Below are 16253 nucleotides of genomic sequence, written 5' to 3'. Positions count from 1 at the left end.
TGTCCGCCCCATTCTACGAGGGCAACTGCTTGGCTGTCAGTCATGTCGCACATGTTTTTCTGAAGGCTTCTGGTTGGAGGGGATGGAAATGGCCAGGGCTGTCTGTGATCAGATGTCTAATACCACAAAATTTAATACCAAGGCCCAATATTAGGAAGCCCATTTATGCCATGCAACCAAGCCATATCTCCCATTATAGTATTTTTAAAAATTAATTTTTATTGGAGTATAATTGTTTTATAAACCCACTCCAGTATTCTTGCCTGGAGAATCCCAGGGATGGGGGAGCCTGGTGGGCTGCCGTTTATGGAGTCAGTCACACACAGTCGGAAACAACTGAAGCGACTTAGCAGCAGCAGTTGCTTTACAATGTTGTATTAGTTTCTACTGTATAGCAAAGTGAATTAGCCATACATATACAAATATCTTCTCCCTTTTAGACTTCCTTCCCATTCAGGTCACCACAGTGCATTAAATCTATCGACTTTTAAAAAGGCAAAGTTTTGTTCTCTTTACTCTCTGTTTGCTTGATTTTTCTGTATCTTTCAATTGTTTACAAACTCTTGGGGGATAGGTGGGAAAGAGGATGCTATGTGGTCAGCTTAAAACATGGCACATATATAACATATAAAGGAAGAGAATGTGAAAAATGAATATATTCATTTATATATATGTATAACTGAATCAGGGCTCCCCAGGTGGCGCTAGTGTAAAGAACCCGCCTGGCAATGCAGGAGACACAAGAGTCCTGGGATGATCCCTGGATCAGGAAGATCCCCTAGAGAAGGGCATGGCAACCCACTCCAGTGTTCTTGCCTGGAGAATCCCATGGACAGAGGAGCCTGGTGAGCTACAGTCCCTAGGGTCTCAAAGAGTTGGACACGACGGAAGCAACAGAGCACGCATAACTGTATCACTTTGCCATACCCCTGAAACTAACACAGCATTGTAAATCAACTATATATCAGTAGAATTTTGAAAACATTTTAAATTAACATAAAATGTCCTTTGGGGTGCATTTCCAATAAAATTTTGCTTCTATGATTCTTTAAAAAAAAAACACCATACTATTATATTGGCTATATACCCAATATAACATGATAAGTTTGTAGCTGTCTTTAAAAAATACCTGACATCCTAGACAAATACATGAGCAAAGAGTGTGGCGATCATATTTATCATTTTAAATATGATAATTGAAAGACCAAAAGCATTTTAAAAATAAAGCTATCATTTTAAGTCTTCAAAACCATATATTTTTTTAAAAAGCCAGGAAATTCTTTACTTTCCACAGAACAAAGTTCCCTACAAAAGCACTGTTTCGTGTTCTAGAGCATTCTTACCCTCAGCAGGAAGTTTAATCTGGATAAGGATTCTAAGAAGATGTCAGCTCCTTTGTTTGAAAACTCATACCTCCCAGCAATGAAGAGGAACAACGTTTTTTCAAGATCAAAGTCCAGATGACTAAAACAAAACAAAACAGTTTCCAATGAAAGAAAGCAACAGCAACAAAATGTACACACGAGTTCTGTTAAAGTACAAAGGCGACTGGGAAAGATAAATATTTACTTTAACAACCCTGTTTTCTCTATACCCCAGATCCCTAACATCACAGGGTAATTTTTTTTTAATATAGAAAAACATACCCATAGAAATGACCTCGAACAAACTCTTGGATCCTGGCCTTGTACATAGCATGGAGATTTTGAAACTCATGTACAGCTGAAAATTTCTTAACGTTCAAGCCATTTGGAGTAACTACATCTGGAAAAGCAAAGTAAAATCCTCATGAAAAATCTCTTTTGAGAGAGGGCAGCACTGCCAAAACAACAGTATTTTGCTAGAGAAGACTCTTGAGAGTCCCTTGGGTAGCAAGGAAACCAAACCAATCACTCCTGAAGGAAATCAGCCCTGAATATTAATGGGAAGGACAGATGCTGAAGCTGAAGCTCCAATACTTTGGCCACCTGATGCGAAGAGCCCACTCATTAGAAAAGACCCTGATGCTGGGAAAGATTGAAGACAGGAAGAGAAGGAGGGGGCAGTGGATGAGATGGTTGAATGGCATCACCGACTCGATGCACATGAGTTTGTGCAAGCTTCGGGAGCTGGACATGACTTAGCAACTCAACAACAACAACAACAAGTTAGGTGTATATTAACATTTCTAGTTTCTGACTATCATAGAAGCGGAAGTTTATAAAAATCCATAATGAATCGCTGACATAGAAAATCAGGAGGATCTGACTGAAATAGCATTGAGTAATGGGTATTATGTAATAGACCAATAGCAAAAATAGTCATTGTTAAGAGTTTTCAGTTACCGATCACTTACTATGCATTAGATACTGCTCTAAATGCCTTGTAATGTAACTCATTTAATCCCTGCAACAACCAGTGGAGCAAAGTGATATTTCAGAGGCAGACACTGAGACACAGAGTTGTTCCAGAATCTGTTCCAGAACACATGGGTAAAGGCCATGCTGTCTGTGTCCACCTGTTTTACGCTTAACTATGCTGTGTGCTAAACGAACTCCTTTTTTGTTTTAATTTTTATTGGCGTAAAGTGGCTTTACAGTGTTGTGTTAGTTTCTACTGTATGGCAAGGTGAATCGGCTATATATATATATATATATCTCCCCTGTTTTTTGGATTTCTTTCCCATTTAGATCACCACATAGCACTGAGTAGAATTCATGTAGGTTCTCATTAGTTATCTATTGTATACGTGCATGTGCGCTAAATCACTTCAGTCATGTCCAGCTCTTTGCTATCCAGTGAACAGTAGCCCATCAGGCTCGCTGTCCATGGGATTCTCCAGGCAAGAATACTGGAGTGGTTTGCCATGTCCTCCTCCAGGGCATCTTCCTGACCCAGGGATCAAACCCAGGTCTCGAATGTTTCCTGCACTGGCCAGTGGGTTCTTTACCACTAGGACTACCTGGGAAGTCCATCTGTTTTATACACAGTAGCATAAATATGTCAATCCCAATCCCTCAGTTCCCATCCTCTCCTTTCCCCCTTGGTATCCATATGTTTGTTCTCTATGTCTGTGTCTCTATTTCTCTTTCCTAAATAAAATTATCTATACCAATTTGTTTAGACTCCACATATGTGCATTAATATATGGTATTTGTTTTTCTCTTTCTGACTTACTTCACTCCATATGACAGCCTCTAAGTCCATCCATGTTAAACTACCTCTTGTCATTTTATTTTAGTCAAATGTGTGAAGAGTGTTCTGTCCATAAGGAATATTGGAAAAGTAGTCCTTTATTCCAACACATAACTGATTCTTTCTGCCTAGAAGATTTTGTTGCTTGGGTAGGGAGACGTTTTTGGTTTTTAAGAATATTGGTCTATGCCAAGAAAGATAAAGACTGCTCAGAATACATGATGGAAATCACCTACTGAGTTGAATTCATGGGTTATTGTATTTAGAAGCAGCAAAAACAACAGACAGAAGTTAGTAGAGAAACTGTTGAGACACTAGAAAAGAATATTTGAGAAACCTCAGAATGTGCAATGTCATGCAAATAAGGAATGACAGAGGTATCTGCCACCTTTAATTGCCAAAGAATGTCAAGGAACAAAAAAGTTACAGAATTGTGAACCTGGTGATTTTTGAAAAAGCAATTTTAGATCAAGTGTTGGAAGTTGGAAGTTAAAGTTGAAAGGCTCTAAGTGGAAAAACTATGGATTATTTTTGTAAAATACTTGATAGCAGGAGGAAAGATGAGATTATGCAGACATCTAAGAGGGTAGTGGTCTTAAGAGAAATTTTTATTTCAGAATAAGAAAAAACAAAGCATTTTTGTAAGCACAGAAAAGGATACTGATGACAGGGAAAAAAAAGTAACATCCAAGAAACAAGTGAGCATATTGAAGCAAACTCTGGCAAGAGACACGAGTGTGAGAAGTAAAGTGGATTCAAGAGAACCTTTGGAAAGAATAAAGACCAGCACAGGATCTTCAGGTGCCACTATTCAAATTACTTGCTTCCTTTGTAATTATGTAGAACTTTTTAATGCTTTCTCTAGATGTTAAACTGGTATACAAAAGAAAGATTAATTAACTAGAGATAAGACCACAGGAATTAAGCAAGGAAAATGTATTAATTAGAACTGTTTTGTTGCGAGAGAAACCTGGGCTTCCCTGGTAGCTCAGCTGGTAAAGAAACCGCCTGCAATGCAGGAGACCCTGATTTGATTCCTGGGTTGGGAAGATCCCCTGGAAGAGGGCATGTCAACCCACTCCAGTATTCTTGCTTGGAGAATCCACATGGACAGAGGAGCCTGGAGGGCTACAGTCCATGGGGTCTCAAAGAGTCAGACATGACTGAGTGACTAAGCACAGCACAAGCGAAATCTACTAACACTGATTTAACTATTACAAGGAGGAATTATTAATAGGATGCTGGAGTGTCTGATGGCAAAGATGTAGCTGGGCCTCAGGAATTAAATTTAAACCATGGTCTAAATCACTATGGAGAATCTAGAGTTCTCTCAATCTGTTTCTGCTTCTTAATTTACTTCACTGTAGCTTATCTTTCTTTGTATCTCATGCAACATAGGAAGTGGACACTACCAACAGCTTCCAAGCTTCTGTTATAGAAGACTATTCAAACAAACTCATCTGTTTAGACTCATTATGAAACCATTCTGATTGAGCCAACTTATACCAGGTATCCACCTCTGGACCAACCAGCTGTGGCCAGGTGACAGGGTCATGTTTTATGAACATACCTCTTGGCATTGCAACCTTGGGATGGGTCTGGGGCTAGTTCCCAGAAAAACTTGCAAGAAAATCTTGGGAGAAGTAAAACAACAGGTTTCTACTAACCAGGACCAATGAGGCAATGTTCTAAGATGTGGGACTGGTGAAGTCTCACGCACGTTTCTGATATTTTCCTGACATTCATTTTCTTAAAATAGAGAAGTCAACTCAGCTTGCTTAAACTCAGGAAGTCATCATGACAGCCCAGCTCAGAATTAGAGTATTTTAAACACAGACTATTTAACAAGCACAGATTGTATACTATTATGTTCCAGATATAGCTTAGTGTTCAACAAAGCTACTGAAAATGAGAATTCGAATATGTATAAAGATTTGAGTAGCGATAGTGCAGTTTTCCTCTTATTTTATGCATTTTTGTTCAAAACTATCACAGATCGGTGAAAAACTCAGGGATAATAATTACCAGGTTTTCTCTTCAGCATGTGTTCTGCCTCGATTGCTGTAATTTCAGAAACTGTGGTGAAAACATGAGCACAATGGACGGAAGCGCGCTCCATGCAATACCGGTGATAAATCTGCCTTTCCCCAGCCTCTTTGTCTATGTTAAACTGTGAAAACAAAACACACACATAGGCATTTGCTTACACCAATTCTTCTACATAAGCAAAGCAAAATCACATACTTCTCCCACTGTTTTTCCTTACGGCTATGTGGAATTTTATGACCACAGAAAAGAAGTGACAAATTTTTATTAAACCCATCACTGAAACAAAAAGCTACTTATGCTTACAAAGAGTGCTTTTTACTTTAAGCTGGGGAGACATGCAATCATATTTGAAGGCAGTGTGATACGAACACTGACTTTTTATTGAAAGGATAAAGTTATAATATTGATATATAACTATATATTATGATTTTGTTCCTTAAAAACAACTAATAAAACCTGATGAATATTATTAGTTGTTTTTATTAATTGCTATATACTGGCATGCTGTGATTCATGGTGTTGAAAGAGTCGGACACGACTGAGCGACTGAACTGAACTGAACTGATGCTCGTAAGTATTTTGAAGTGAAATATTTGATGTACTTGAAATATTCGCTATGTCTCTGTAATATTTTCTCTTTCACAAACATCAAAGCCTGCTCTTCTCCAGGAAACGCGGTGGTTGAGCTTATCACAGATCACTGGTTTGCCCTTATTAGTCTACTATTAGGAAATCTCCCTGACCTCTTGACCTTTCTGAATTCCTTGGTGACTTTATTTTGAATATACATCTTATGTTTACAATTTGACCTTCAGGTTCAGTTGACCTTTTTATAGGCAAGCTCTCCTTAGGACCATTCACTGTTTTGCAAATGTTAAGTTTTGTCCAAAAGAACTTTCCTGCACTCAAAATCCCTCTGAGATGGTGGCATAACTTTCTGTTTTCATTATCTGAGTAGTATTAATCATGTATTACAAATAGGCACAAAAATACACTCAGAAAAGTATGCAGCCTATTGCATAAACTCCTAGAATTTTTTTAAACGGGAGGGGGGGTCAATTTTTCAACTTCCTAATGTTCCCAATAGTGAGACAAAACTCTAAAATGCTAAATTGACTTGACTGACAATAGACACCATCTGCAAAACTCCTGACTGTATGTTACTCAAGTGCTTAACCATGATTTTTGAATTTTAACTTTTTTACATTCTTTCCTTACATATTTTTTAAAATTTATTTGATTTTAATTGGTGGATAATTGCTTTGCAATGTTATATTGGTCGCTTGACCACTACTACTGACAGAATATGAAAAACATAGTTACATTAATCTGAACTGATGAAAACCGGAAGAAAGAAGTCAAAACTGAATGACTTTAGATCATAGGATAGGGCAGTCTTCTAAGATAAGCAAACCCAGCTGTTTGATCACCAGGGATCTGCATTCCTGTTTTTGGTAACTCTGTCTTAACTGGACCCCCCACAAAACTCCACCTATAACTCACTGCAGAGTTACAGCAGAAATCTGACCTTCATTCATTTGGAGGATGGAGGAAGTGAGGCTCATAGTACAAGCGGATGTCTAGCATCCCTGTGGGGTACCTGCCACTCAGAGCTGTGTGAGGATCCTGGGGTCCTCACAGCATTTCCCAAGCAGCCCAACCTCAGGGCTGCAGTGGCTGACGTCTTCCAGGCCCCTTTGGATCTTGGGTCTGTTACTTCAAAGCGGACAGACATCTGGCCTGTCCCCGCTACACTCGGCTGCACTCTGAACAAAGTTAAATTTTATGAGCTCTCAGTCCACTCAGGGGAAGCTGTGTCATGAATATTGATTGGTCAAAAGGGCATTTCTGCCATCTGGATGACAGATGAAAGGTGAAGATCAATACTTCCCATCCTTCAGCTTCAAGAGTCGGAAAGAAATGTGGCGAGGGTGGTAGAGCTAATTACCTTATCAAGGTGGTTGTAGAAATCGATGTTAGCTGCACAGAGATACCGCCCAAGCAGGGTGGCGTGGGTGGTAAAGACTGTAGCAATGGGCAGTTTCCGAGCTCGAGAAAGGATCAGTCCAATCCCAGCTTGCCATTCATGGAACTGGACAATGACGTGTCTCCCATCAGCATGGTCCGTCACCTAGGTCAGACAAGAAGCTTGTAGAAAAGTTCAGGATGAAGTTTGATCTTACTCATAGTCCACAGAAAAAGGAAAGTTGTTATGCTTGTAAATTTTAGTACAATTAAAAGGAATCTGAATATAAACCATGCAGATTTAGCAACTATAAGGGTTTTCTATAATTTAGCTTCCTGTTCATTAAAGCCATATGTTTATGGCTTAATCCTCTTTTTCAATATGGATCAGATTTATTTTTGCATTCACAGAGGGAACTCCTAGAATAAATGTACAGTAGGTGATCAATGAATAATCATTGAATGAATGAATGATTAATAGCAATAAAATTTTAGAAGTTTCACTGAACAGCTGAATCACTTGGGACAAGCCACTTACAATCTTCTTTTTTAAATTAAAAGTAATGACTTCATGTTTTAAGTCAGTCTTACTTGGATTTTCTGCTACTTAGAGCCAAAAACATTTTAGCTGATATATTATTATTATATACATCATTATTTTATATTATTAATATTATTTTTAATATATCTTATTTGTATTTGTATTCTCTTTCATGCATTGGAGAAGGAAATGGCAACCCACTCCAGTATTCTTGCCTGGAGAATCCCAGGGACGGGGGAGCCTGGTGGGCTGCCGTCTACGGGATCGCACAGAGTTGGCCACGACTGAAGCGACTTAGCAGTAGCAGCATTTGTATGTTATTATTTTAAGAATATGGGACTGGGAGAAAAAGAGATTTGCTTAGAGTCAAATAGAAATTTAGTAACACACTGAGGACCCAGATCTAATTCCAGGTCTAACTCTAACACTAGGCAAGGCACCAATTTCTTAGCCTTAAAGTTACTTTGTTTTACTACAAATAGAGCTATCATACACTCCAGCAATCCCACTCCTGGGCATATGTCTGGTAAAGATGAAAACTCTAATTTGGAAGGATACACACACCCCAGTGTTCATAGCAACACTATTTACAATACCCAAGACCTGGACGCAACCTAAATGTCCATCAGCCAATGAATGGATAAAGACATGGTGTATTTATACAATGGAATATTACTCGGTCATAAAAAGAATGAAATACTGTCATTTGCAACAACATAGATGCAGTAGAGATGATCATACTAAGTGAAGTAAATCAGACAGAGGTATCATTTCTAAGGGAAATTTAAATATAATTCACAAATGAATTTGTTTACAAAATGGAAACACACTCACATAGAAACAAACTTAGAGTTACCAAAAGGTAAACAGTGGTGGGTAGGGATAAATTAGGAGTATGGGATTAAGAGATACACAGTACTATATATAAACTAGATAAGCAGTAAAGATTCACAAACTGTATTTTATATCTTGTAATAACCTACACGCCCTTTATGGCTGTTGGCTTCGTCAGAAAGAAGTTATACTGGTAAAGGGGACACACAGCCAATATACAGCTCCGTGATTTATTCTTAGAACACAGTCCCACTTTGCCAGAGATACTCTTAATTTTTTGATTTTTAAGCAAAGCATAATCATCTTGAGGTAATGCAAGGAATGTGAAGAAATCCTACTGCCATCCTTTCAGGAATTGAGTACAGACTTGGCTCATTTAACAAAGACTGATTTCCAAGGCTCTTATTGTTGTTTTACTTCTACACAATATTTCACTGCTGTGGACTTCTTAGCAACTGCTGAGATCACTTCACCCTTTAGTAAATGATTGAAAGATCTAAGAGCCACTGCAGTCACACAAGCACTCATGCATGAACAAAACCAAATATTTCAAGCCATTTTCTACTCCCCTGATGCTGGAACACATGTACTTAGTCCATGATGTAGAGTATTTTTTCTTGCATATATACTGGATATTACCTATGTAGCAGGAAATATAATTGGGTGTTTTACCCACATTGTTCTAGTTAAACCTGACATACGGTAAATATTAATAAGCATGATTATCACCATGTTTCAAAGACTGGTATTCAGTCACAGGGCTTCCCTGGTGGCTCAGACTGTAAAGAATCTGCCTGCAGTGTGTGAGACCTGGGTTCGATCCCTGGGTTGAGAAGATCCCCTAGAGCAGGGCATGGCAACCCACTCCAGTATTCTTGCCTGGAGAATCCCCATTGAGTTACAAGAAGGCATTTTCTCAGATTCCTTTGATATGTCAATAAAACAATTAATAATGGTACCATCTCAAAACTACCTTGAAAACCAGAGGATCATTACTGGCTAACAGCAATGTGCTTCTCGTCTATCGTGGGGCTCTACAGTAAACAGTACCTCTTTCAAGAACCAGGCAGTTAATGACCCAAAGATCAGCATATCGTTGGCTTCCTGGTCGTGATAAGGAATGCCAACGTTGCATGCTTCCCAGAGGTCTCCTTTCCACTTGTCCAGGTTCCAAGCCGAATAGCCAATGTCAAAGAGAACCACGTAAGGACTCCCTTCTATCAGCCATCTTCCAAAGCGCACCTGCCATAGAAAGGACACACAGCCATGGAGTAACGCTAGGCAATGCAGGGGGGGGGGGGGAATGTATTTGTACTTAGAAGCTGTACTTGATAGAAACTGTATTTAGAACTCTGGAGATTACACAAGCCATATAGAAAACAATAGCGGTAACACGGAGCATCTCATATTTGAGCCTGAAGAGGAAATGGGCCAGCACCCAATCATCTAGAATCTCCAAGTTCTTGCTTTTCATTAAATTTAGTCATTCAAAAATGAAGTATGTAGACCATGTGATCTTTGTTCTTCTGTCTATCATTACCTTCCCATGACCTTGAGCTCATGGTTTTAGGTTGTTTCTCTAGACAAAAGTATGTGATTTCTCTTATTCCTCCTATCAAAAAAAGTGACAATAAGTGTTTTCCAGTATGGTTGCTGCAAGAAGTCTTAACTAAATATATTGACCAAGACATATTTTGGGGGCTTCCCAGGCAGTGCTAGTGGTACAGAACCTACCTGCCAATGCAGGAGACATAAACGTGGGTTCGCCTCCTGGATCAGGAAGATCCCCTGGAGGAAGGCATGGCAACCCACTTGAGTATTCTTAACTGGAGAATCCCATGGACAGAGGAGCCTAGAGGGCTATGGTCCATATGGTTGCACAGTCGGATACGTCTGAAGTGACTTCACGCACACAGGCAAGACACATTTTCTCTGTAAGGTAACTATTCTATTATATTCTTCAAATTGATTATTTATTCCAAAATATTTACCTTGTGGATGTTTTAATGTAGTAGCTGTTTCAAATTTTTCCAATTAAAAACTAGTCATTTGTATGTTTAAATTTTAGCTTTCCTTTTGGTATCTACTTTACTATAGTAATTTACTCATGTTTTTTATTTTACGTTTCTTCTCCTATTATGTGCAACGCAATTCCATATATTAACTCAAACCTTTTTTGAAGTTGGCAGAAGCTAAGAGCCTCTCTCATTGGGCATCTAGTCCTCTCTAGTAAACTGAATTTACGTTGCCAGCATTGACCTTATGACTCTTCCCAAGGCTGAATTTTCCAGAGTGTGAAAGCCCATTTGATCACCATTCCCTTACTTGGGACTCAGGAATTCATGGTGATTTCTTTCTCGCACCCATGCCTTGGTCAACACTGAAAGATCCTCATTACTTGTCAGCTGCATCCATTGCAATTCAGTATTTATCATGGCATAATTTCCTTTTCAGATTTAGTTTTCCTGAGCTCCAAAGAACTTTTCAATAGATTCTTCTGGGACATTCATTGATTTATACATTCATTTAACAAATAGGTACTGGCTGCCTGATATGTGGCATATGATGTAGTGAGCTAAGAGCACAGAGAAGTGTAGAAACTACAGAAAATGTAAGCTAGCTTGTCTTGACTTCCAATGCATTCTTGCTCATGACAGGAAACATCTTTACATCAGAGCTCCACTTGGAATCTTGAGTGCAGTCAGTTTCATCATGACTTTCATCTCCCTCTTCTTTCACAAGAGCTTCTAATGTGAGGGGCTTCCCTCATGGCTCAGTTGGCAAAGAATCCGCCTGCATTGCACTAGACCCCAGTTTGATTCCTGGGTTGGGAAGGTCCTCTGCAGAAGGGATAGGCTACCCACTCCAGTATTCTTGGACTTCCCTTGTGGCTCAGCTGGTAAAAAAGCCTCCTACAATGTGGGAGACCTGGGTTTGATCCCTGGGTTGGGAAGATCCCCTGGAGAAGGAAAAGGCTACCCATTGCAGTATTCTGGTCTGGAGAACTCCATGGACTCTATAGTCCATGGGGTCGCCAAGAGTCAGACATGACTGAGAGGCTTTCACTTTCACACTTTCAAATGTGAACCCCTTCTAACATCTCACTCATTTTATCCCAACAGTATAACCTGCAACCTTTGTTATTCTAATTCTCCACACCATTCTCACTGTGATATGCTTCCAAAGTATCCTCTGGGACTTCAGCTTCCCTTTTAAATTAAGTGTTCTATTCCCTAAACCTCCTAGACATCACCACTTCCATCGACATCTCAATGAAAACTCATTTTTCCACTCATATATTCCTCAGGTGAATGCAAAGGAAAGTTAAGATTTTTTTGCATCATACTGAAACTTTTAAAACCTTATTCTTTCTTTGCATATAAAGACATCTCCGAAATTTACATTATCCAAACATGTTACCTTTCCCTATTCTATGAATCTCTTGGGTACTTTTCTATCTTATTCTGGGAAATTTTTAAATCAGGATTGTATCCTACACACTTACCTCATAGCTATTTGACCTTACTGACTTTAAAGAACTTCACGTCCACTGCATGTCAGCCACCCAAGCTCAAGGCTACAATCTTATCCTTGTCAATAGCTGAACTGTTACTCCTCTAAAATGTTTATCTTTCAACCACAACTTCCATACTTCTCTCACTGTGTTTTTCCCAGTGTATGTATTCTTTCATTTTCCTCTTCAGCATCTCCAGTTTCTAGGACCCTCCTTCTTGTTCTACATCACCACCATTTTTTTCCTTTCATCGCTTCCTTTCCTGTCCATTTCAGACCCAACCATCCAGCAACTCAACCATTAATTCAGTCAATTGCACAGTTACCTCCAAGACTTATGCCACCTTGCCCCGTTGCACAACTGCTGAAATTAAACGACATTGAATCTCCAACTATTTAACTTCTAACACTTTCACTCGGGCTACTGACTGCAGTAAAGCCCCTCTACATATAAACCTTCAAGCTGCGAACTTTCAGAGATGCAAATGTGCATTCACATGTCCAATCACATAAATTATTCACATGTGTGGCATACATTGCCACATGTGCATCTTCTACAAGTGGTTATGCTTTTGTGTACTTTACTGTACAGTACTATACAGAACACAGTAGTATAGCACTTCATTTCAGGCCCCAGACCCTGTGCCATCAACATCAGGCATGCATGAAATTACAGCTCACCTTCCATCTCCTATTGCTGAGGATCCTTCAGCTCTACCATCTCCCACCTCCCTCCTCCAGTCAGTAAATCTTCTTGTCGGTTCACCTGATGCCAGCCCTTGAATGCTAGCTATGGGACGGTACTACTGTACTGTTGAAGGCACTGTACAGTAAGGTTAACAATGTTTTACTTTTTGTGTTCATTTTTTCATGTATTGTTTGTGTGAAAAGTATCGTAAATCTGTTGCAGGACAGTGCTCTAAAGCCAATTGTGTTAGTTGGGTACCTAGGCTAACTTTGGTGAACAAACAATTGAACTTGAGAATGTTCTCTCAAAACAGAACTCATTCATGTGTAGGAGACTCCTGGAGAAAGTCACAGTTGTGTATATTTGTGCCATTAAAAAGTCACGACTATACCTTAAGGAGGGGCTTCTCTGGTGGCTCAGTTGGTAAAGAATCTGCCTACAATTCAGGAGACCTGGGTTTCATCCCAGGATCAGGAAGATCCTCTGGAAATGGCAACCCACTCCAGTATTCTTGCCTGGAGAATTCCATGGACAGAGGAGCCTGGTGGGCTACAGTCCATGAGGTCACAAAGAGTCAGACATGACTAATCGACCAACACATACACATACTTTAGCGATGTCCGGAAATTCTTTTCCCTATTCCTTAAACACTTTTCCAGAATCTCTTTCTTCACACTCTTATATTAATACTTGCCTTCTAACTCTCAGAACTTTATCTTGAGCACTTAAGATCACTGAAAACACGGAGTGAGATGATCTTGAATTCCTCAGTAACGCATTTCTGTTTGCATTAATCCTTTGTTTCCAGTTTGAGCAAAAGGAATGAAGAACAATCCTTTCAGCAGGGCTTTGGATCTCATTTCTTCTCCTGTTCTCAGTGACCTTACTCTCATCATCTATTCCTTCTAAACTTTCAGTTTCTCTCCATCCTCTGGATGCTTCTTTATGGAATATAAATATGCTCACTCATATTTAAGAAAACATGAATTCTCAGAACCATATCACTTGAAATGACTTTTATCCTTCCTCTTCGTAGAAAAACCTCCCAGCCACATTTCTGTATCCTTTACCTCACTGCTCATTCATTCCTCAAGCCACTGCAATCTGCTTTAACCCCACTTTCTCCTCTGAAGTTGTCATTAGCAAGACGACCACAAATGACCTCAGTATTACTCAACCCAACTGACCTGGGTTCAATCCTTAGTTGATCCAATCCCTCCTTCGTACTTGAAACTCTCTCCTTCCTTGTCTTGACATCTCTAATCCTATTGAGGTGGCAAAAATTACTGCAAATTTAGTAGCTTAAAATGTCACAATTTATTAACTTACAGATTTAGGGGTTAGCCCTCTGAAATGGGTCTTATGAGTTAAAACTGACATGTTGGCAGAGGTGCATTTCATCAGCAGTCTCTCGGGGAGAATCTGTCTTCTAGCCTTGCCCAGTTTCCAGAGGCCACGTGCATTCCTTGGCTTGTGGCCCCTTTCCTCCACATCGAAGCTTTCATCACTTCAATTTCTGCCCACGTTGCCATATCTCCTCTCTGATTCTAATTCTACTGCCCCCCTCTTACTAATATCAGGACACTTATGATTACATTGGATCCACCCAGCTAATCTGGGATAATCTTCCCATCTCAAGAACCTTAACACTGTCACAACTACAAAGCCCTTCTGGTTCTAACCATTAGCTGAGCTTCTGCTTTTGCAGTCTGTGACTTCTTTTCATGTCGATGTTCTAATGCACTGACATCGCCCAAGTTTTGGCTCAAAATGTTGCCTCTTAGTCTATAATCTTCCACTGAATAATGTTATAAACACCCATAATGTCAACTACAATTTAGACACAACTGACTTTTCCCCAAGCATCTCTGTTCTATGCCCTCTGCTGAGTTCCAAACCTACTATACTACTAGGTCTTCATGAGGTGTCTCAGATGTAACCTATTTAAAATCAAGTTCATCGTCTTTCTCATACACCAACTTCTTTGGCCTAAGAAGATGAGTGGTCTTTTCTCATGAGTTCGTGTAAAGGGTGGTGTGTTTCCACAACAGTTTACTAAGACTTGCTGAAGGAAGCATCAGACGGTATCTCTTACCTGGCAGCCGTGTTTGTTCATCGCGTCCATGGCTCTTCTAACAGCATCATTCACAGGTTCACACTGTTCCACCTGAGTCTTCATATTATGCTCAAAATATGGACCAATCAGAAAATAGTTGTCTCCCCATTCATCTGCTGTTGTTTTGGCCTTTGTCTGAATCACAGTATAGATGCCACCGACTGTTGAAAAAAAAAGGTCCCATTACCATTCAGGTTAATAGCTCATGTTAAGTGATGAAGGGATGGAAACAAGTCCTCAATTTTTCTATGTTGCTTAAGTAAACATATATTTTTTGCTGGGCCATGCAGCATGTGGGATCTTATTTCCTTGACCAAGGATTGAACCCATGCCCTCTGCATCCCTGCATTGGAAGGGTGGAGTCTTAACCACTGAACCACCAGGAAAGTCCAAACCAACTTTTTTTTGAAGTATAGTTGGTCTACAATATTGTGTTAGTCCTCATTTTTAAGTTAGCACCTAGAATCAAGCACAAGGATTTATTTAGCTTTGTAAAAGAAAGGTTTTAAAGAATACTATCAGAGAGTTAGTATTTGTTTCAATTCCATGCTGGGTACTTTGCCAGAGAGCAGCAGATTGGCAGCAACAAATCACAAATATCTCAAGGAAACCTGAAGAGACAATTGGGATAAAGCAGTACCCGGCTTAAAGCTCTATCTACATGGACGTGTCAAAGGTGGGACAAACAACTATTTTCAAGGCATGTGCCCTCAGCAGCAGTAATCACCTTTCACCTCTCTTCCTTCAGTGGCCCAAGGGCATAAGATAAGACCAAGTATCAGCTACTGCTCAAATTATGAGCAAATTTGATGGGTCAGTTGGTAAAGGGTCTTGCTTGCAATGCAGGAGACTTCCCTAGGTCGGGAAGATCCCCTGCAGAAGGGAATGGCAACCCACTCCAGTATTCTTGCCTGGAGAATTCCATGGACCAAGGAGCCTGGCGGGCTACAGTTCATAGTTGCAAAGAGTTGGACATGACTGAGTGACTAACACTTTCACTTTTTTTACTTTCTCCCAGAATAAAGAACCACTTCCCTTCTAGGAACTAAGCAAGTACCTTTTGACAAGGGGAAAAACAGGACAGATCTTAAAGGGGGATGCTTGGTCCAACATCCAAGTTTTCATATAGTACTTCATTTTAGCTCTCTGCCATTGCTGCCACTACCTTAAAACATAAAGCCAAAAAATAGTATACTTTTGGAAAATATGCCTACTGTTATAGCCAGCATGTCTACATCTGGAAAATTATCCTGATGGGAAAATAAGATATGCGTTTAAGGATATTTGGGTTTCCCAGGTGGCTCAGATGGTATAGAATCCACCTGTCAATACAGGAGACCCAGGTTTGATCCCTGGGTCAGGAAGATCTCCTG

At 39.7% G+C, this 16253-nt stretch overlaps 1 protein-coding gene across 2 annotated transcripts in view; it reads right to left on the bottom strand.

Moving 5' to 3' along the window:
• Positions 1-16253, bottom strand: part of GYS2 (glycogen synthase 2) — a 58393-nt gene that overhangs the window by 29819 nt on the left and 12321 nt on the right. For both annotated transcript variants that reach the window (XM_069585563.1, XM_069585564.1), the window contains exons 2-7: positions 14860-15041; positions 9614-9805; positions 7172-7354; positions 5200-5344; positions 1647-1764; positions 1344-1464 (exon numbers count right to left, since the gene is read on the bottom strand). In XM_069585563.1, coding sequence (XP_069441664.1) covers positions 1344-1464; positions 1647-1764; positions 5200-5344; positions 7172-7354; positions 9614-9805; positions 14860-15041 — 941 coding nt within the window. The remainder of the gene's footprint in view (positions 1-1343; positions 1465-1646; positions 1765-5199; positions 5345-7171; positions 7355-9613; positions 9806-14859; positions 15042-16253) is intronic.

This window comes from Ovis canadensis, chromosome 3, assembly GCF_042477335.2.
Source record: "Ovis canadensis isolate MfBH-ARS-UI-01 breed Bighorn chromosome 3, ARS-UI_OviCan_v2, whole genome shotgun sequence".
Classification (NCBI taxonomy): domain Eukaryota; kingdom Metazoa; phylum Chordata; class Mammalia; order Artiodactyla; family Bovidae; genus Ovis; species Ovis canadensis.
Note: the sequence above shows the minus strand (reverse complement) of the source record. Positions and strands in the feature narration are given on the sequence as shown.